The sequence below is a fragment of the Jaculus jaculus genome, chromosome 9 (genome assembly GCF_020740685.1).
Source record: "Jaculus jaculus isolate mJacJac1 chromosome 9, mJacJac1.mat.Y.cur, whole genome shotgun sequence".
In the NCBI taxonomy this organism is placed as follows: domain Eukaryota; kingdom Metazoa; phylum Chordata; class Mammalia; order Rodentia; family Dipodidae; genus Jaculus; species Jaculus jaculus.
The window spans coordinates 113,098,177-113,120,156 of NC_059110.1; the positions used below are offsets into that span (position 1 = coordinate 113,098,177).

At 43.6% G+C, this 21,980-nt stretch overlaps 2 protein-coding genes across 3 annotated transcripts; both read right to left on the reverse strand.

The window, feature by feature from the left end:
- Positions 1–6,911: 6,911 nt before the first annotated feature.
- Positions 6,912–7,523, reverse strand: LOC123463349 (keratin-associated protein 4-6-like). The gene has a single exon (XM_045158104.1). The coding sequence runs from the start codon at positions 7,521–7,523 to the stop codon at positions 6,912–6,914; it is 612 nt and encodes a 203-aa protein (XP_045014039.1).
- Positions 7,524–15,775: 8,252 nt separating this feature from the next.
- Positions 15,776–21,717, reverse strand: LOC105943827 (keratin-associated protein 4-6-like). Of its 2 annotated transcripts, XM_045159313.1 has the most exons (2): positions 21,241–21,717; positions 15,776–15,955 (listed from the first exon to the last, which is right to left on the reverse strand). In XM_045159313.1, the coding sequence occupies exons 1-2, from the start codon at positions 21,715–21,717 to the stop codon at positions 15,776–15,778; spliced, it is 657 nt and encodes a 218-aa protein (XP_045015248.1). The 2 variants fall into 2 exon arrangements, with proteins under 2 accessions (XP_045015248.1, XP_045015249.1); XM_045159314.1 differs by lacking the exon at positions 15,776–15,955 and having other exon boundaries at positions 21,136–21,717.
- Positions 21,718–21,980: the final 263 nt, after the last annotated feature.

The following is a 21,980-nucleotide window of genomic DNA, read 5'->3' on the forward strand; positions in this document are numbered from 1 at the left end:
CCATCTATTTTCGTCTTACTGAATCTATTTAATTTGAACCAGATAGAATGCGATCAATCTCAAACAATTAGAGCATGTTGGCATGATGGGTGTTGTAGTCAGCTCCACACTGCTGGGTGAACATCTAACCAGTTTATGGGAGGAAAGGGTTTATTTTAAGCTCACAGACCCAGCGGATCCTCCATCTACGGCAGAAGAAGCTGCTCACTTCCTCTGACTCAGGCAGAGAAACTCAACTGTAGCAAGCAAAACAGTAACACCACAAGCATAAGCCTGCCAGGGCTCCTGCCTGTGCTTTCCACACCTTTGGATGGAATCCCGTCTACCCCTCTCTCCAGCTTCATAGCGGGGATATGCCTGCTAGGGGCTAATGTTGCAAACTCAATTTCTTTCTTTAAAAAATATTTTATTTATTTGACAGAGAAAGAGGGAGGGAGGGAGGGAGGGAGAGAGAGAGAGAGAGAGAGAGAGAGACTGAGAGAGAGAGACTGAGAGAGAGAGAGAGGGAGAGAGAATGGGCTTGCCAGTGCCTCCAGCCACTGCAAATGAACTTCAAATGTGCTTCCCCTTGTGCATCTGGCTAAAGTGGGTCCTGAGGAATTGAACCTGGGTCCTTTGACTTATGCAGGCAAATGCCTTAACTGTTAAGACATTCCTCCAGCCCTAAATTCAATTTTAATAAAACACCAGAGTGTATGAAGCCATACATTTACATTATCACATTCAAACTACTGCAATGGGTCTCTTTTTAAAATCATTAAATTAATGGCAACATTTTTTTTCAGAGTTAGATATCAAAGGAAATGTAGGGGCTGGAAAGATGGCTTAGCAGTTAAGGTGCTTGCCTTCAAAGCCTAATGACCGGAGTTTGACTCCCCAGTCCCCACGTAAAGCCAGATGCACTGAATGGCACATGCATCTGGAGCTCATTTGCAGTGGCAGGAAGCCTTGACATGCCCATAGCCTCTCTCTGGGTCTGTCCTCTCTCTCATAAATAAATGAATAAAATTGTTTTTTTTTAAATTCAAAAAGAAAACGTAGTGGATCCACATTATGGTAAGTCAATATTCCCAGTGAATGTATATAATCTAAGTGTTATTGAAAGTATACAAGTTCATATTCTGAGTCCTTTTCTCCCAACTTTGCATGTTGTAGATGTTTTGCTTCATATAAGGGAGAAATAAAAGCTTAAGCCTTAATCTGTGTCCTGTAAACACTTCAGGTTGACAGAACAGATGATGGGAAAGAGTTTGACAACTATTTACAGGATTGTTGATTCGGGAAACAAACCAAAATCATGCTGCTGAAGTCCAAACATTCCCAATGGAAGGCGACCTGATAGAAATAGCATAATTAGTTGAGGGCCCACTGTGCGCCAGGAATTTTCTGAGTCCTCTGTAATTTTATTTGCACTTCATAGGGCTTCGATGATAAGGATGCACATTTCATTAGTGCCTTACCCACGAGGTAACTGAGTCCCCCCCCCACAGACCAGTGTCACACACCAATCAGGAAGGTGCTTCTCTACTAGAAAGTGAAGGTGTGAAGGTGTTATAATAACCTCACATCAGGGCTGGAGAGATGGCTTAGCGGTTAAGCGCTTGCCTGTGAAGCCTAAGGACCCCGGTTCAAGGCTCGGTTCCCCAGGTCCCACGTTAGCCAGATGCACAAGGGGGCGCATGCGTCTGGAGTTCGTTTGCAGAGGCTGGAAGCCCTGGTGCGCTCATTCTCTCTCTCTCCCTCTATCTGTCTTTCTCTCTGTGTCTGTCGCTCTCAAATAAATAAATAAAATTAAAAAAAAATAACCTCACATCATTTCTGGTGCTTTGAATATTCCCTTTGCCTAGAATGTTGTTTTCTCCTTTGTCAAGTCAGCAAATGCTTGCTCATACCTCAGCTCCAAGCATAGATCATATCAAATACCTTCCTTGATGTGCACAACACTTGAAATGAATCTTTCCATCCCCTCTGCTCCAAAGTATGCTTCTGTCCAAGGGTATCACACTTGATCATATTTTTTTTAATCGCCTGTTTCTGATATAAAGCCTAAAATGTCTCACTCATATTGATGAATATGGCCCCTAGTCCTGAGTGAAAGAGTAGGTGAGTGAATGTGTGATTTATTGAGAACAAAACACACTATAAATAATTTAAATGGCTAGAAAAGAAAAGAAAGAATATTCAGATGACAAGGATGTGGTTGGGTGGGACGCTGATTTTAACTGTGAGTGCGTTCATGTGTAGAGCATGCTACGCATGTGCACACGCGTGTGCACGTGCACGTGTACGTGGAGGACAATGTGGATGTGTCCCTCAGGAACACAGACCACATCTATTTTGAGACGGGGCCTTTCATTGGTGGTGTGTGTCAACTGCCTCCAAACTGAAACACTGAATTGAAACATTCCTTCTCGGAGAGAGTTCAGGAGGTCAGCAGTCTGGGCCAGCTGAAACATCAAACGTCACAGCCCCCACCCCAAGGTTACAGAAGCAGTAAGCAGCGGCCGGCAGGTCAGGAGATTTCAACAGAGCTGTGCAGTGAGCTTCTAAAATGAGCTGCCATGAACTGTCACCTATGCTGGCGTGGGCTTTTCCAAGACGTAGTTGCCTTTGGGACATCCATGTTCCTGCGAGTAACTCCACCAAGCTTTCGTAAGTAAACCCAATAAACTCATTGGTTCACCAAAACCGTCTGAAGCCCTACATAGGGTGAATAGACATGTGCTTGTAGCTCCTCAGGGAAAAAGTTCCAGGCAACAATTGGCCTGGTGCTTTCCAATTAGACCAGAATGGTTGGCCACTGAGCCCTAAGGGTCTAGCTGCCTCTGCCTCCCTGGTACTAGAATTGCAAGTTTGTGCCAGCACATGTGGCCTTTTTCAAGAACTTGGGTTCTGGAGATTGAACTCATGTCCTCATGCTTGTAAAGCAAGCACTGCTGACCGAGCTGTCTCCCCCTGCCCTTGTGCGTCAACACGCGGTAGGAATAGGGTGAAGCAACAGAGATGGAAGTGTTGTAGAAATTCGCTGGAAAGATCACTCCAACGCCAGATTAAGCGAAAGTAGAGCAGTTTATGACGGGGGAGGGGAGAGGTGGAGGTCGCCCTCCAAAGTAGCTCTGGCCCAAGCTGACGTTTATTTCCAGTTATAGTTTCCATAGCCAAGGGGAGGGGTAAGTGAACAAACAAGACATGGCAATTTGCATATCAATCGTTTCTGTAGTCAGGAAACCCTAATAATGAATTCCATATTACTTTGTTTTAGACTAAACTGTCTTTTCCTCTGGGCCCTTTTTAGACAGTTCCCTCCTTGGGATTATTTTCCATCTGCTGACAAAGGTAAGTTTAGTTCCTCAGCAATTAACTCTTACAGTAACTCAGGGAATCAGCTCAACTTTTAGTTTCTTTTCTACCACAGAAACTATATTTCTTTGAATACACCAGTCTTTAGAGCTTTGACTTTCAATAAATTGTATATAGTTATAAAGCAAAATTACAATTTCAAAATCAGGGTTTAGGGTGTTGGCTCAGCTGTTAAAGGTGCTTGCTTGCAAAATCTGCCAGCCTGAGGTTCAAGTCCCCAGGACCCACATAAAGTCAGGTGCACAAAGTGACACATGTGTCTAGAATTTATTTGTAGTGGCAGGAGACACTACAATAAATAAATAAATAAATAAAATTGGTCTGGAGGGATTGCTGAGTGGTTAGGGCACTTGCCTGAAAAGTCTAAGGACCCATGTTCAACTCTCCAGATCCCACATAAGCCAGACACACAAGGTGTGTACAAGCAAGTGTACAAGGTCGCACATGCAAAAGATGGTGCATGCTTCTGGAGTTCAATTACAGTGGCTGGAGGTAGTGGTGCGCCAATTCTTTCTCTCTCTCTCTCTCTCTCATTTAAAATAATAAAAATAAAATAAAAAGATAAGACTTAACATCATTAAAACAACAATAAGACATCACTATAGATCCAATCATGACTTCAGAGAAAATAACTCTCAAGACTGGAAAGTATTTTCACAAAACAGAGAGATAATCTTAGGATTTTTTTTTTTTTTTCAGCAGTACTGTTGCTAGTATTGGCAATTTTATTCCAAGATTGTTGCACAAACATTATGGAATAAAGAAATCAAGTAGTCAGAGGAAAGTATGTTGCTTTTGACATGAGAGAAATGAGATTTCTGACTAAGACATGTATGAAGAAGGAAAAACCCTGTAGTTCTCTCTATAAATTTATTATAAAAATTCTCCTAAATAGGTATTTTCTATCTGTAGGCACTAAAAAATATGAGATGAGGAAAAAAAATTCTCTATGTAGCAGTGCACAGTCTTGCATTTCAGCATGTGGATTAAAATATCATTTTTCACTAAAAAGAATGGGTGGCTCTTGAAGAAACAACTTATTCTGTCTGGCAAGGAAATATATTAGTGTAGACTAATTTGTTTTGGTAAAATCAACAGCAACAAACAAACCAGAAAACCTTCAGAATTTACTAGAATCTGATCAAAAGGAGTCAGAAGCTAGGATGGTTGATATTGTTAAGTTTATTTGGATCTGGAATCACTACAGAAACAATCTCTGTGAGGGATTTCCCAGATTATATGAGTTGAGGTGGGCAGGTCCGCCCTAACGGTGGGCAGCTGCTTTGAGACTACATGACAAAGAGGAAGCAGGAGTCGAGCCTGAGCATTCACCACTCTGCTTCTCTAGTACAGATGCAGTGTGACCACATGGCCTCCTGCTCCTGTCGCTATGCTAGGGTGGAATATATTCCTGTTCACAGTAAGCAAAATAAACTCTTCTTCTCTTAAATCGCTTCTTGTCAGGCATTTGACATCGTAACTAGCATAACTAGCACAGAAGCCAATTTGAAGTTGCTTATTTGAGCCTCAATGGAGATTCAACTGAAATTCTAATTATTCACCCTCAATTATATTCACAGGAGCATAAGCTCATGTTGATAGAAATTCGAAAACAGAAAGAAAAAACCCTCTAAGTTCATTTTTGGATGATGCAAGCTGGTAAATAAAGGAAGAAAATAAGCCATTTGTTTTTGTATTTCCTGAAATACCATTTCACACATGAATGAAGGGATTATTGTTATTATTATTATTTTTTTTTCTTGGTTTTTCAAGATATGGTCTCACTCTAGTCCAGGCTGACCTGGAATTCACTATGTAGTCTCAGGGTGGCCTCGAATTTACAGCAATCCTCCTACCTCTGCCTCCTGAGTGCTGGGATTAAAGGTGTGCGCCACATGCCCGGCTTTATTTTATTTAATATTTTATTTATTTATTTGAGTAAGAGAGAGAAAAAGAGAGAGAAATAATCAGAAACACAGAAAGGGAGTTAGGGCATGTCAGGGTCTCTTGCCACTGCAAAGGAACACCAAATGCATGTACTACTTTCTGCAGCTGGCTTTATGTGGGTACTAGGGAATTGAACCATAGTCTTTGGGCTTTGTAAGCAAGTGCCTTTAACTGCTGAGCCATCTGTCCAGCCCCATGAGGGGATATTTTTCTATGGGCTTATCCCAGGCAATCAATGGACAAGGAATAATAGAATTGCAATATCACAGTCTCATAAAATTATTGTTCCCACTGACAATTCTCAACAGACATTACATCTCAAGGAAAGAGAACTGGTCAACACATGTTTTCTGATGGAGAAGCAAACCTCACCTATGAAGTAGGTCTTGAGTCCGGAATGCCATATGTTAGCTTTCCATTAGGAGGTTCAGCCCCTCTGTGGGTACAGCGTGTCATTACTCTTGTTATAGTGTGTGGCAAAGAGGAGCAATGGAAGGAGATTGTGAGGGGGACTCTGTTGCCTTTCAAGATGGAGGCTTCTGTATTGTCTTTAAAAAGAGGGATGATATGAGCCTTCAACAAGGAAGATTGGCTACTTCTACCAGCCCAAAGGACTCAGGGAAACTTGGAGGTTCACAGTCTTTAATTATACAACCCAGGCACTCCCAGTCCATATCTCAGGGTCTTGTCCTTTCCTTCTGGCATGGTAGAATGATCCAGACTAGAAGAACACCCACGTATGATGCTTGGTTACTTTACGGCATCCTGTGATTCATCCTCGGTGTTCTCAGAGTGCAAGGGAGAGCTCACATATTGTTATGAAACCGCTGGCTCTCACATTTGTTCTATGATTTCATACTTACCACCATTAGCATTAATTTTTTGCCCCAGCGACACACAGCCAATTCCACTCTACGTGTGCTTACCATAAAATGCTTTCACACATGCATGATATCAAAAGATATGGTTGAATAGAACATTGTTTTCCACATTTCTAAAATGAATTTTCTGATTTTTTCTCTATGAATCCTGTCAGTGTTTTATGAAGGGGAGTGTTAGTGAGAGCCAGGCTGTGCACATGAGGCTGTCTCTACTCTAGTACTGACATATCCCGGCCATGTCTCCAAAGTGTGGGCAAGTCAAGTAGAAAGTCTTAAAAAAGAGAAAAATCACACTCAATTTTCTATATGACAAAGTAGTGGTTTATTTTGACCCAGAGATAGAGAAAATTGGGGGATTAAGAATTATGAAAGACAACCTTTACTGGACAATTAAGAAAGAGACTACAAAACCCACAAGGTAGAAGTATGGAAATCAGCTGGTGACCTTTTGAGCTTGACAAGCTGGTTCCAAAAAGTTAAAAAAGAGGACTGTAGGAGACTTGGTAAGGCTAATACAATAGTTGGTATAGGATGAGAAATTTGAACGTGGATATGAAAAAGCTTTACATAGAGGATGTGGGTGGAGGCCAGAATGTGCTCAGAGAGCTACGGCTGGGCTCCATAAAATCCCAAGCACATCTCAACATCAGTCTCACTGGGTGTTTTCTGATGATCAGCTATAGGGACGGAGGTGTCGGATGCCCTGGGTCCATGGAAAGTTCTTCAGCAGCAAGGGCAAGGGACGGCGCAGCACATGGGGCGGGGGCAGGTGGAGATGACGCAGGTTGGGCGGTAGCAAGTGGTGTGGCAGGAGACCTGGCCGCACACTGGCCGCAGGCAGCAGCAGGGGCGGCAGCAGCAGGGGCGGCAGCAGCTGGAGCCACCACAGGAGGGCTGGCAGCAGCTGGAGATGCAGCAGCTGGGGCGGCAGCAGGAGGGGCGGCAGCAGGTGGGCTGGCAGCACACAGATTGGCAGCTCTGGGGCCTGCAGCAGCTGGAGATGCAGCACTGGGGTCTGCAGCAGCTGGAGATGCAGCTCTGGGGCCTGCAGCAGCTGGAGATGCAGCACTGGGGTCTGCAGCAGCTGGAGATGCAGCACTGGGGCCTGCAGCAGCTGGAGATGCAGCACTGGGGTCTGCAGCAGCTGGAGATGCAGCTCTGGGGCCTGCAGCAGCTGGACACGCAGCTCTGGGGCCTGCAGCAGCTGGACACGCAGCAGCTGGGGCGGCAGCAGGTGGTCCTGCAGCAGGTGGTCTGCATGCAGCTGGGCTGGCAGCAGGCCTCCTGGCCACAGCCCTGCTCAGAGCAGACGGAGCCACAACAGGAGTTGCACATGGTGTCTGAGGTTGGAGGTTCTGGGTGGGTTTCCAGAAGAGTAAGTTTTCTTGAATGTGAAAGTTCCCATGTCAGTGTCCTCTTTTATACTGTGCTCAGTAGCTATTGTTACCATGACTAGCACCCTTTCCTTGTTGTTTTTCCTGCTGGGAAATCAATTAATACTATTACTGTATTATTGAATTTACAAGGTGAAATAGTCCAGCACGTAGGAAAAGTATCGGTTCTTTTCCTATATTGTTATGATTCACTGAGTCTTGTTAAGCCATGCGACAGCACAGTCATGTTTCTACTTCTGCCTCGCACAAGTTACTTCCATTTAGAGGTCCATCCAGGAAGACTGACCTCATAGCTCACTGTAAACATTCTACTAGAGTAATTCGCCTGAAGCCAGTTTTTATTTTCAATAGAAAAGACCCATTTTGGCATATGACTTTAATCCCAGCACTTGGGAGGCAGAACTAGGAGGATCACTGTGAGTTTGAAGCCAGCCTGGAACTACAGAGTGAGTTCCAGGTCAGCCTGACCTAATAGTGAAGACCCAACGTTGAAAAAGCAAACAAAAAGATGTTTATGAGGGGCCTGGAGAGATGGCTCAGTGCTTAAGGTGCTTGCCTGCAAAGCCTACTGCCCTGGGTTTGATTCACCAGTCCTCATATTCTATTAAAAATGTTATTTAAAACATCCTTCTCTTATATTCTTTCAATAAGTATGGGTTCAAGGCATTCTTCCAGGATAAGGAACACGTTACAGAGGAAATTCTAGTGCACATTTAAAAGCATTATAAAGTCAGGATCCAAACCAAGGAGTTTATGTTTAAATTCCATGTGCTTCCCATTGAAAAAATGAGATCACAGAGACCATTCTTGTTTGTGAGGGCTGACCACCTGCTAGATCTTCTGTTGTATGTCTTGCAATTATTGTTGGAACTTTTCTCTTCAAGGAATCAACATAGTATTCATTCTCCATGAGCTTTTGCAACTATGAGTTGAAGTTGTTATGGCCTGTAATTGTCTACAAAGCAGAACGAATATTAATTTTATTCTTTTGATTGCCCCATCTCATCTCCTTAGAATATTTCTTCTTTATTAGGAGTGATATTAGTTGGGAAGAAAAGAGGATTCAGTGGAAGTGGGAAGAGGTCAAGAGAAAGTAGTAAGGGATAAATATAATCAAAATACATAGTATATCTATATAAAATTTTCAAGAAATCCAAGAAAGAATGTTCCTTCTTCAAACTCTTCTCAGCAAATTCTTGTTTGGGCGCCAGCCCTGCCTCCCTTCCTCCAGGTTTTCTTTGGTATAATATGTTGTTGACACCTCAACTGCTCCTTTTGCTCATCATGGCACTTGGGAAACACCCTCCCTGAATCCATCCAACTGTAACACAAAAATGCTCATCTGACTGACCCCTGACACCACCTGACATGGGCATTTATCCCACATCACCGTGCTTGGCATGAAGTGCACCTCTCATGTTTGCTCTTCATAGCTCTAGGAACTGCTTTTGAAGTTTAATTGTTTCGCAGTTATGTTAAGCATTTTTGGCTCCAAAATAAATTCCACAAAACGAAACAAATCCCAGGAACTCATGCTTGTTTTTCTTCCCGATGTACATTCTTTCTCCTCTCATTGGCATGTAATATTTATACATATTCATGAAGTGCAGTGTGACACATGACTCATGTGTATGTTGGACATGATTAACTCAGTCATTAGTGGATTCATTGCCTTAAGCTGTTATCATTTTGTAAATGGAAGACTTTCCTTCCCATTATAATTTGAATACAAGTTTCTATTTACGTATTTCTTCTCCTATGGTTTTTAGATGAATATTCTTTTTTTTTCTTTTGTTAGAGGCAGGGTGTTGCTCTAGCCCAGGCTGACCTAGAATTTACTATGTAGTCTCTGGGGAGCCTCAAACTCATGGCAATCTCCCTATCTCAGCTTCCCAATTGCTGGGATTAAAGGCATGAGCCACCACTCCTGGCTTAGTTAAATATTCTTGTACTATGCACGCTTGCTTTCATTTACTTATTAATCAATAAGAAGTCATATATTAGCTATCGCATAGTGATGGACTCAGACATTCCTCATTCCATGCCAACCACCAAATACTCAATTTTGTGAACTTAGTAATATCTTATTTAGCCAGTCCTCAACTGAGAGCTATTTGGGGTATTCCAGGATTTTACTATAAAAAAATAATATTCTGAGGCTTGAAAGATGGCTCGGAGGCAAAAGAAATTGTCATGCAGGTGTAAAGACCTGGGTTTGGATGCCCAGGACCCATGTAAAATCAGAGATGGAGATAAGAGACGAGAACAGGAAAATCCCCAGAAACTCATGGGCCAGACAGCCTGGTGTAAACAACAGCAAACAAGAGATCCTGGCTCGAACAAGAGGGAGTGTGAGGACTGACAGCTGAGGGTGGCCTCTGACCTCCACGTGCACATTGTGGCCTGCAGGCACCCACATTTACACACAAACACACAGGCCACATGCACACACACACACATAAAAATATTATGTTTGTATATGATATTTTTGTTTGTCCTTTATTCATACAAATTCCATTGCACTCTGGAGTTCCTTTGATGCCTATCAAGGAATATGTCCCCCAGATGACACGTTTTAATAATGACATACCCTGCCTTCCAATCCTCGGGACCCTCCAGCACCTTCTGGTTTGGAAAGGGAGAAAGAAGTGTGGCCCATGGATGAGGAACAGAATAGAGGTAAAGTATCGGTCATTTGCTTTGGGTGAAAACTAAACAAGCTGGGTTTATCCCAGCAGTCTTTCAGGAGACAAAACAGGGTCAATGATGGCAGATGCTACACAAAAATATAACCACAGAGCAAAACTTCAGAAACCCAAGTACAGGAGTGCAAGAAGATGGAAGGCTGGAGAGATGGCTCAGTGGTGAAGATGCTTGCCTAAGGACCCATGTTTGACCCTCAAGGTCCCACGTAAGTCTGATACACAGGGTGACACAAGTGTGTGTGGTCGCATACACATCCGTGCAAGGTGGCACAAACATCTGGAATTTGATTGCAGTGGCTGGAGGTCCTGGTATGCCAATTCTCTCTCTCTCTGTCTCTCTCTCTCCTTCCCTGTATCTCTCACAAGAATAAGATGGAGACAAACCAATGCTTCATTTAATTAAATATAGAACATGTGGAGAAAAAAATGGGCTAAAAAATGGCTCAGGGGTTGAAGGCACCTGTTTGTAAAGTCCGCTGGCCTGAGTTATATTCCCTAACACTGACATAAACCAGATGCATAAAGTATGCATGTGTTGCAGTCAGGTTCGCATTGCTAGTAGAATTCATCCAGCCAAGAGAAGCTTGTGGGAAAAACAGTTTTATTTTGGCTTACAGACTTGAGAGGAAGCTCCATGATGGCAGGGGAAAATGATGGCATGAGCAGAGGGTGGACATCACCCGCTGGCCAACATAAGGTGGACAATAGCAACAGGAGAATGTGCCAAATACTGGCATGGGGAAACTGGCTATAATACCCATAGGCCTGTGCCCAACAATACACTTCCTCCAGGAGGCATTAATTCCCAAATCTCCATCAGCTGGGAACCTAGCATTCACAACACCTAAGTTTATGAGGGACACCTGACTCAAACCACCACAGCATGTGTCTTGTAGTGGCAAGAGGCCCTGGGATGCCTATTCTCCCTCTCTATTTCTCCCCTTACAAATAAGTATACATGAAAAGAATACATGAAGAAAAATTAATCTCAATTTGAAAAAATAAAACTAAGAAATCGGTAAAGTAGAGCTTACATTTGGCATCAACCTCCAAAACCTAGTAATGCTGTGTGTTTGTGTGTTTGTGTGTGTGTGTGTGTGTGTGTGTGTGTGTGTGCATGTGAAAGCAAGTGGGCAACATGCGGTGTACTTCCTCAGGAACACTGCCCGCCTTTCTTTAATGTATATATTTTAAACTTTGTTCTTTTTATTTATTTATTTTGATAGAGAGCGAGAGAAAGAGGCAGAGAGAGGGAGAGAGAGCATGGGCACTCCAGGGCCTCTCGCCATTGCAAACGAACTCCAGACACATGCTCCCCCTTGTGCATCTGGTTTCGGTAGGTCCTGGGGAATCAAACCAAGGTCCTTTGGCTTTGCAGGCAAACGTCTTAAGTGCTAAGCCATCTCTCCAGCCCTGCCCACCTTTCTTAAAGACAGGATCTCTCATTGGCTTGAAAGAGGTTAGCTAGTCTCTGTTTCTCCACCGCTGAGACCAAGGCTGTTTGCCATCATGCCTGGAACTTATTTATTTATTTTGAGGTAGGGTCTCACTCTAGCTCAGGCTGACCTGGGATTTACTATGTAGTCTCAGGTTGGCCTTGAACTCATGGTACTCCTCCTACCTCTGCCTCCCAAGTGGGATTAAAGGCCTGAGCCACCATGCCCAACTATTCCTGGCACTGTTGTGTGGGTTCTGGGGATGGAACTCCGGTCATACTTGCGTGGCAAACACTTTACCAACTGCGCTGTTTCCCCAGCTGTCTGGGCAAATATTTTAGAAGGAACGCTTGAGCAGTTGTTGGTTGAACAACTCCACTGGAATATAAATCCCATAAGTGCAGTCTTGTGCACATTAGTTCCTGCTGTTGCCTTGGTGCGTATAATACAGTCTATGTGGTCAGAGCTCACTAACTGCTTTCTGAAGAGTGAGTGCAGAGAGCGGCGTTTGATAGGATGGGTGGAAGCAGATTCATTTCTCAGTGGACTCACATATCCATGGAAAAGGACGTGGAGACATTTGCCAGGAGGGTCGCAGAACTTCCCGATGGGGTCTTGCAGCCTGCAGTTGTGCACAGTTCCCAACAACACACGTTTGTTGTTTTGTGAGGTGGGGGAGGTTTGGCCACGAGTGTGCACCCGTGCGCTCATCTACCATGGCTAGAGCTGAATGTGTGTCTGTCTCCATCACTCTTCACCAAGTCCTTGTTTGAGCCACAGTTTCCTACTGATCTCATAGCTTGCTGTTTTATTGTTTTTCTTTTTCAGGCACCGGGAATTCCCTGTTTGCTTCCCTGCACAGAACCAGGATAAAGACGCAGGTGGGGACGCTCAGCTGCTTAATGTGGGCTCTGCAGATGTGATCTCTCGGGCCCCTCAAGTCCTCATGCTTGGGCAGGAAGCGGACTTAACCACTGAGCAATCTCTCTAGCCCTGACCTGAGGTGTGAGCAGGATCTGTCTTCTCTTCCAGGTTATGTGCCTGCCCTCTGAACGTATTTGGATTTTAAGTCCTATTCTCCTTTTGCCCTAAAGTATATTTGAGCCCAATATTGGAAAATGCCTAACTCAAAAAGTTAAATAATAAGGAATCAAACAAGCCAATCAAAAAAAATGGGCTATGGAGCTAAATAGAGAGTTCTCAAAAGAAGAAATACGAATGGCATATAAGCATCTAAAAAAATGTTCTATGTCACTAGTCATCAGGGAAATGCAGATTAAAACTACATTGAGATTCCATCTCACTCCTGTCAGATTGGCCACCATCATGAAAACAAATGATCATAAATGTTGGCGGGGATGTGGAAAAAAAGGAACCCTTCTACACTGCTGGTGTGCCGCGGACTGACTCTCGGGGAGATCAGGACCGAGGGAGAACAAGGGCGAAGGCTCAAGGAGAACTCGGTATTCGGCGAGGAAATGACAGACAGACACACTCTAAGTTGAATATGCTGCTGCAATTTACTGAAGGTTTCATGAAGGTTTTATACAGATTGAACAGGGAAACTTAGCAAGCCAACAAGTGATCTCAGAAATCATTAATCTAAACAATCTTAAGTATTGTTCTATTGTAAGCATACATGTAATATTTATCAGGCAGGAATGTACCCCATTTTTTAAGAAGGACGCCTTGCATCATTGACCATAGCTTTACATGAATAGAAGCTTGGGGTAAGGGATGTAAGGTGAACAATAGGTTATTTATTTTTTATAAACCGAGCAGAGCCATCTCTTTTCACTTATTAGATTATTTATATAATCCTCATATTTATTATAAAAGTGTTTCTATCCAAAAGACCACCAATATTTTAAGGCTGGTTTAATGTTTTCCAGGAATTCTTTTCTTACTTGTCTAGAGTATAAGCACCAAGGCTTACGTGTCTTTGCTAAGCATTTCATAAATGGAAGAGAATGCCATAGCCTCCTTTTTCCTTTATAATTTATTCATCTATTACCGAATTTATCATATCCTCCCTCATAGGGGAGTGGATCTAGGTAGTTCCCAGCTCTGGGAGTCTACTATCAGCCCTTGATCAAGTACTGAACATACCCCCCAGGAAGTTTCCTGGTGGGAATGCCTAAGTTTTACAACTCCTTATCTGTAGAATTGTCATGCTTTTAATGAACATTACCGATTAACATTTCTACTTTCACTTTCTCAGGATCAGTATTGTTCTAAAACATCATAAGCTGTTTCTACTCTACACCATCTAAAAACTGTTTTAGAGTTAATTTTTTATTCCTAGTAGAGTTATACATTTCCTCCATTGCCCTAATCATAGGAGGGGCACATTCAATACTCAAATTGTTACTTTGATTGTGTGCATGATTAATAGTAAGCGTAGCGTAGAAACTAGCTGTTCTTTGACAAACAACTAGAAGGGAGCAGGAAAGAAACAGAGCGCAGAAAACAGCTCATTGGCACCAGTAATCAGGTCGTCGTGACTTCATGGGCAGCAGGAACCATTACAGTAACTGACTGCCAAGGGGTCACCGGGGGCATCCCTCCGAGGAGTGCTGGCCCTCTGTCCTCAGCTCTCTTCCAGTGCAGAAGCATCTCTGCTTGCTACACAGGCAAGGTCGCCGTGGACGTAGCACTGGTGGGAATGCAATCTGGTCCAGCCATTGTGGAAATCAGTGTGGAGGTTCCTAAAACAGCTAAAGATTGATCTACCATATGACCCAGCTATAGCACTCCTAGGCATATATCCAAAGGACTCATCTCATTTCCTTAGAAGTACGTGCTCAACCATGTTTATTGCTGCTCAATTTATAATAGCTGGGAAATGGAAGCAGCCTAGATGTCCCTCAACAGATGAGTGGATAATGAAGATGTGGCACATTTATACAATGGAGTTCTACTCAGCAGTAAAGAAAAATGAAGTTATGAAATTTGCAGAAAAATGGATGGACCTGGAAAGTATTATACTAAGTGAGGTAACCCAGGCCCAGAAAGCCAAGCGCCACATTTTTCTCCCTCATATGTGGATCCTAGCTACAGATGATTGGGCTTCTGCGTGAGAATGAAAATACTCAGTAGCATAGGTCACTAAGGTAAAAAGGAGACATAAAGGGAAGGGAAAGGAAGGGAGGAGGATACTTAATAGGTTGATATTGTATATATGTAATTACAATGATTGTAATGGGGAGGTAATATGATGGAGAATGGAATTTCAAATGGGAATGTGTGGGGGTGGGGAGGGAGGGAATTACCATGGGATATATTTTATAATCATGGAAAATGTTAATAAAAATTAAAAAAAAATGCCTGCTATAATTTTTAGTAGTGTTTGATGATGGCATTTTCACACAAATGTGTCAATATATTTTGGCTTCATTCTGAAGCTCTGCTCCACATAGAGGCAGAGTCAGTGTGTACTTGCTGCTTGGGAACACCTTTAACACCGAAAACAAGTCCGAATTCTGAACATACAGGCTGTGTGTATAAGTCATGAAGCGTTATTGTAGTGGGTTTTGTTTTAAATGTATTCGCAAGATGGAGTTCCCTAAACATTTACTTTTCTTTTCCTAAGATGGATTCATAGTGTAAGGAAATTTGCTCATGTTTTAGCAAGACACCTGGGAAAAAAGTTACACAGTGACTAATGGGGCTCAAAATATAAGGAAACCTTATGGTGTGCCATGCAGGCACAGGTCAAATACATTTGTCTAAGAACCACAGGCACTATTTATTTTAAAGGAGTAATAGTTACAGTGGACTTTAAATGCCAAGAAATGTAAGTTTCCTTCTATACAAAAATTTGTTACTGCAACGTCCTAGAGAGAGGAAGTCAGGAGAATGGTTGTTGGTTGGGTAAAATTTGTTGCTATGTTAGTGTTCTTGAGGGAAACCCCTGGTCCAGACAGCCTGACCTGGATCCTCAGGGCGCTCAACTCAGTTCAGTAATAACACCCCACTCATTGTGTTCCAATGTTCTTCACACACGATCCGAAGTTCTGGGGAGGGTTCGAAACAGGGCCAGGGCAGGGTGCTCAACAGCAAAGGGTGGCGTAGCACATGGGGCGGGGGCAGATGGAGACAGAACAGGTTGGGTGGTAGCAAGTGGTATGGCCGGAAACCCTGCCACAGGCTGGACACGGGCAGCAGCAGGGGCGGCAGCCGCTGGAGATGCAGCACGCGGTCTGCATGCAGCTGGGCTGGCAGCAGGTCTTCTGGACACAGCCCTGCCCAGAGCAGAGGGAGCCACAGCAGGAGTTGAGCATAGTGTCTGAGGTTCTGATATCAAAACGGGAGTGAGTTTATCTTATTCGCCCCCCGCCCCACCAGCGCCCTACATAGACAAGGGATTATTTAACATTGAGTTGGTTCATTGACTTTCCTTTTAAAATATCTTATGATAAAAAAACCTTAAGATTTCCTTTTCCTTATGCATCAGGATTATTGTACAGCATCTTTCCCACAGAATTGCCTTCTGTGTTTTCCTTGGTTGTCTACTCCGTCTCTTAGGACATTTGGCCTGGATTAGGTCTCATTCTGTCTGCATCTCACTCGTGATGCTGCTTAGTTATGTACACAGTGTGTATACAGTCATGTTGGTACCATCGTTAGCCTCCTTCCTGCCCCCCTCCCAGGGGACCCTCCTCACTGGGGAATGTGGGTCATGCATTGTGGGGTTAGCCATCAGTTATGGGCAAGAGGCAATGTCTCTGTGCATAATGTCCTGACATGTGGCTCCAACAATCTTTCCATTCCCTCTTGCAAATTTCCCTGAGCCATGTTGGGTTCGTTTTAGGTCTACTTCAGTGTTGAGGTCTTGAGAGCCTCTGTGTCTCTGGATCTCTGGTAGGAGTTGAGTGTTCTCTATGTCTCTCCTTCACCCTTGTGCTGGTACCAGGTTCACCAAGAAAGCAGCACTCTTGCTCATTTCCCCAATTACCCTATGGTTTCTGCTGGGGCCCTGGTGAGGTGCAAGGGGCTGATTGTCTCATCAGGATCTGTGACCATATGAAAAAGAGAAGCAAATTCCCCAATGCAGAGTGAAGTCAGCACCAGATAGATGGAATAGCCATTATTATTTTAGAGATAATGTAATAGGTGTAGGCCTTCTTGTAGCCCATGATTGGTGGGAGCTTGATAGTGGAGAGTGGACTCGATAGCTCATCTTTTTGAGGTAGCTCCCTGTGGGCAATGAGGAAGATGATCCTGTCTGAGAGCCATGGATGCCCATTGGGTGAGCTCTCCTGACTACTTCATGAAATCTGGGACAACTTCAACACCAAAGAAAGAAAGAGGTAATGGACTATAACCCATTGTATTAGTCAGGGTTCTCTAGAAGATCAGAACCAATGGAACCAAGTATATTAAAAAGAGAATGTATTGGATTAGTTTACTGCAGCCCAACAATAGCAGTCTGCAGGCTTGAGAGTTAAGGAATCCAGTAGCTGCTCAGTCTATGGGGCTGGATGCCTCAGCAGTCCCAATCCATCACCAAAGGTTTGTAGGCTTCCTGGAGAGCCATTCATCTTCAGTCCAGGCTGGGAGCCTGAGGAATCTTGGATAGCCAAACAGCAGAGATGCATGTGCGAGCCAAAGCATTCACCACCAGCAGCACCCAGCCACACAGGAGGAAGGGGCTCTTTTCTCCCAGGGCTTTCTTACATAAAACTCCCCCCACCCACCTACTCTGAGGGAAGGACTTCCCTCTTCCTGGAAGCAAACTCAGAGGTCTAACCAAGAGGAATGTCTGTGGATTCCTAAACTGATCATGTAGACAACAGAACTTGCCCATCATGCCCATCAAACAAAATAAACCTCATCTAGATACAAAAAATGAGAACTCAGATGACTGCAAGTCAGGGTAATTCGACCCCTCTGTAAAGTTTGTATTCTTAAAATACCAGCTTATGAAGATAGAAACAAGAACATCTTAATTTTCTCTGAAGAATTTTAAGTCAGTCATTCCTCCCGTTAAGTAATCCACACAATGGCTCCAGACTCCCTAGTTTACATCATACACAGGAGAAGGGAACCCTGAGGTTTGAAACTGTCTGGTGTTAAATGATGAGTGTCCAGCAATGAGATCACCTACAGAAATAATTCACACAAAAATACCTCAAAATAGGAGAGCATTAAGCACAAGGGCAAACCAACCTCTGAGAAGCTGCATACAAAATACCCAAGAAACCAGCCCGGCAGTAGTAGCACAGAACACAGGAAAAGGAAAAATAACCCCAAGAACTAAGATCCTGGATTCCCAAGGGGACTGTAAAACTGTATTTAAAATGCAAAAATATAGAAATTACAATAAAGAAATGGCTTAGGGAAAATGACCATTGTGAAGAAGCATGACATAAAAATTACCCTTCGTGGTGATGGCCATGTCTATTAACATGGCATTTCTTTCCAACGCCATTTTGTTTCCCTGGGAATATACTAGATTGACAGCTTTCTCTTAGCATTTTGAAGGCATGTTTTCATCGTCTATCTCCTGTCAGTTTAGTTACAGTTAAGGCTTAGTGTTTTTCATAAGTTGATATTTTCCCCTTGGCTTTATTCATAAAATGGTGCGTATTAAGTGTCATTCAGTAAATGACCTCAGCAGTCAAACTAACCAACATATATACCCACCACTTCACGGAGCCACCTTTGTGTCTGTGCTGAAAACATTTCACAGCTGTTTCTTAGGAAGCTTCAAGCGCACAATATAGTAAGTAGTGCTTACCACTGAGTATGGACCCCATGGTCTACATCTCATCTCTAGAATTTTAGTGCTGGATAATATATATATAAATTACACAGGCTTCAGATGATTTTAGTTTCCATCTTAAAAGATTTTGTGGGGTTTTTTTTTTGGTCTGGAGAGATGGCTTAATGGTTAAAGTGCTTGCCTGCAAAGCCCAAGGACCCAGGCTGGACCCCACAGTACCCACATAAAACCAGATGCACAAAGTAGCACAAATGTCTGCATTTCATTTGCAGTGGCTGGAGGCCCTGTCATTTCCATTCTTTTATTTCTTTTTCTCTCTCTCAAATAAGTAAATGAATGAATGAAGGAGTGAATACATACATACATACATACATACATACATACATAAATAAATAAATAAATAAAAATAATTTTTTAAAGATTTAGTTTTCCTCTAAACCCATAGTCCTTCAAATCCCTGGCCACGTAGTTCACTTCCAACTGCCTATAAAAAACGGTCCTGTTCATTTTATCCATTTACCATTCCTTACTAAGCTATTTTATCTGATCTCTGATACTTTGTCACAACTGGAAGGGGAAATTCAGCCCTTTCATTTCCTAAGTTGCCACTTTCTCGTTTATTTGAATTTCGTACCTTGTAGTCTCATCATTGTTCTTCTTTGACTGATCTTTGCTGGTCTTCTGATTTGTGTTGCTGTTTTATGCAAATTATAAATGTTGGAGTGTCCCACAGTTTAAATCATAGAGACTTGTTCCCAAGCCTTTGTCCTTTTAAAAAAGATATATATGTATGTATGCATGTATGTATGAAAGAGAGAGGGAGAAAAAGAGAGAGAGAGAGAATGTATGAGCCATTAGGACCTTACTCCAGATCTATGCACCATTTTGTGCATCTGGCTTTATGTAGGTACTGGGGATTGGAACCAGGGCCTGCAGGTGTTGCAAGCAAGCACTTTTACCTGTGGCTCCATCTCTCTGGCCCCAGCTTTTGTTCCTATGATTAGGAAGCCATTTATAATCATATGGCTTGAAACACTATTTTTTTGTTGTTTTTGTTTTTTTGTTTTTAAGGTAGGGTGTCACTCTAGCCCAGGCTGACCTGGAATTCACTCTGTAGTCTCAGGGTGGCCTTGAACTCACAGCAAAACTCCTACCTGTGCCTCCTGAGTGCTGGGATTAAAGGCATGCACCACTGCACCTGGCCTTGAAGCACTATTTTACAAGCTGAGGTCATGTGAAGGCTCAGCCAGCTCTCATCTGTCACCTCTGGTCAGCAGCTCTGTGCTGTCAGCGAATTAGAAAACTGCTTTCACCAGGCAGTTTAAAACGTTGTTCCCATAATAGAACTGATGAAAGTCAAAGATACTCATGATCCAATATTGTTGTGCTAAATACTAGCTCCACAACTCTCAGAATGTGCATTTAGCAGAGCTTCCTAGGTAGCATTCCCAACACAAATTGATCAGAAATTTACTTTGGTCTTTTATCCTAGGACTGAGCTCATAGGAATCTGGGAGTATTCTGAGTTTAAGAGTCAAACTGGCCTACTATGCTACTTTCTTATGGCTCTCCATATTTCCCATAAAATAATTTATGACAAGGTGATTCCAGTTAAATAATCCTCTCAGATAAGTCACCACCACTAGAAAATATTAAAACTTGTGATTTTTACACGTACAGTCATCATTCAACTTCTCAGGAAGTTGATTGACTCCCCAAAGATAATTATGTTGCTGGCAACAGATGGAGATGAAATTCAGGATGGTCGAGAGTATGACAAATTAAATAACACGAGAAGAGAACAAAGCCGAAGAGGGACACTTGAGCTTCTGAAGAATGGGAGAAAAGAGACAAAGGAGGAACAAGAGATGGAGGCGGGAGTGAGGCAGAGAAGGAAGGAAAGAAGTGAGGGGAGAGAAAGAGAAATGGAAGAATGAAGCAAGTAATCGTGGAGTTTTAGGGCAAGATCTACTTTCAAGAATATTTAAGCTGGCATGGTGGTGCACGCTTTAATCCCAGCATTCAGCAGGCAGTGTAGAGGATCATCATGAGTCTGAGGCCACCCTGAGACTACAGAGTGAGTTCCAGGTCCGCCTGGGCTGGAGTGACACCCTATCTTGGAGAAAACAACAAAACAAACCAAAAAATGAAAAAAAAACCCTCCTTATTGCTTTTGGAAACAACTTTTTTTTTAATGTTAATTCACTATTTTGGAGTCTTGAGAACAGGAATAGGAAACTTGGATTCAATTATGGTTTGCATATAATTTCCCAGTGACTGAGGACAAACCTTATAAAGAAACACACAAGAAAATCAAACTTTATGCCAAGAAAGTGAGATTTATTTAGAAGCAACAACAACAACAAGGTATGGGGAGGCCATTGTGAAAGGAAATACAAGATTGCGCCATGAGACTGTCAGATCTGAGGGTGTGATCTTGCCTCCACAGGCACTACAGATATTTCCCAGTTTGGTCAAGAGGACCTGCGCCCTCAATTAATTTCTTCATGCGTAATTTCACACTATGGGTTGACACAGGGACAATGTCAACATGGGAAGTTTTCCCAAGATCTGTGTATGGACACATGGTGGGAATGACCTCCCTTAGAGTGGCTAGGAGGTGCCCAAAGTCTCCTTCAGTGACAAGCGACGGGAAGGGAAGTGGGTGGGTTCAGAGCAGGGTCTTCAGCAGCAAGGGCAAGGGACGGCGCAGCACATGGGGCGGGGGCAGGTGGAGATGACGCAGGTTGGGCGGTAGCAAGTGGTGTGGCAGGAGACCTGGCCGCACACTGGACGCAGGCAGCAGCAGGGGCGGCAGCAGCAGGGGCGGCAGCAGCAGGGGCGGCAGCAGCAGGGGCGGCAGCAGCTGGAGCCACCACAGGAGGGCTGGCAGCAGCTGGAGATGCAGCAGCTGGGGCGGCAGCAGGAGGGGCGGCAGCAGGTGGGCTGGCAGCACACAGATTGGCAGCTCTGGGGCCTGCAGCAGCTGGAGATGCAGCACTGGGGTCTGCAGCAGCTGGAGATGCAGCACTGGGGTCTGCAGCAGCTGGAGATGCAGCTCTGGGGCCTGCAGCAGCTGGAGATGCAGCACTGGGGTCTGCAGCAGCTGGAGATGCAGCTCTGGGGCCTGCAGCAGCTGGACACGCAGCAGCTGGGGCGGCAGCAGGTGGTCCTGCAGCAGGTGGTCTGCATGCAGCTGGGCTGGCAGCAGGCCTCCTGGCCACAGCTTTGCTCAGAGCAGACGGAGCCACAACAGGAGTTGACCATGGTGTCTGAGGATGGTGTGGGTGGGTTTCCAGGTGAGTGAGTTTTAAGTTGTGAAGTCTCCTTGCTGCATGTCCCCTTTTATACCCAGATGAGGAGCTTCTGTGATTATGGAAAGAGAACTTCCTTGTTTTTGTTTATATGTCACGAATGCAATTAAGGAATTGTAGTTTTCTACTTGAAGCTACTTTAGGTAGAAAATAATTATTTCCCTTTTGTCATGTTTCCTAGTGTTCCCACATGAATCACCTCTCATGATTTTCCCC

What these genes read in the sequence shown, in the direction of transcription:
- LOC123463349 (XM_045158104.1), bottom strand. Translation starts at nt 7,523, where the DNA reads ATGTGCAACTCCTGTTGTGGCTCCGTCTGCTCTGAGCAGGGCTGTGGC.
- LOC105943827 (XM_045159313.1), bottom strand. Translation starts at nt 21,717, where the DNA reads ATGGTCAACTCCTGTTGTGGCTCCGTCTGCTCTGAGCAAAGCTGTGGC. An exon ending in CCTGCTGCTGCCTGCGTCCA is followed by an intron (nt 15,956 to 21,240) that starts GTGTGCGGCCAG and finishes GGCTGTGTCCAG; the next exon opens with AAGACCTGCTGCCAGCCCAG.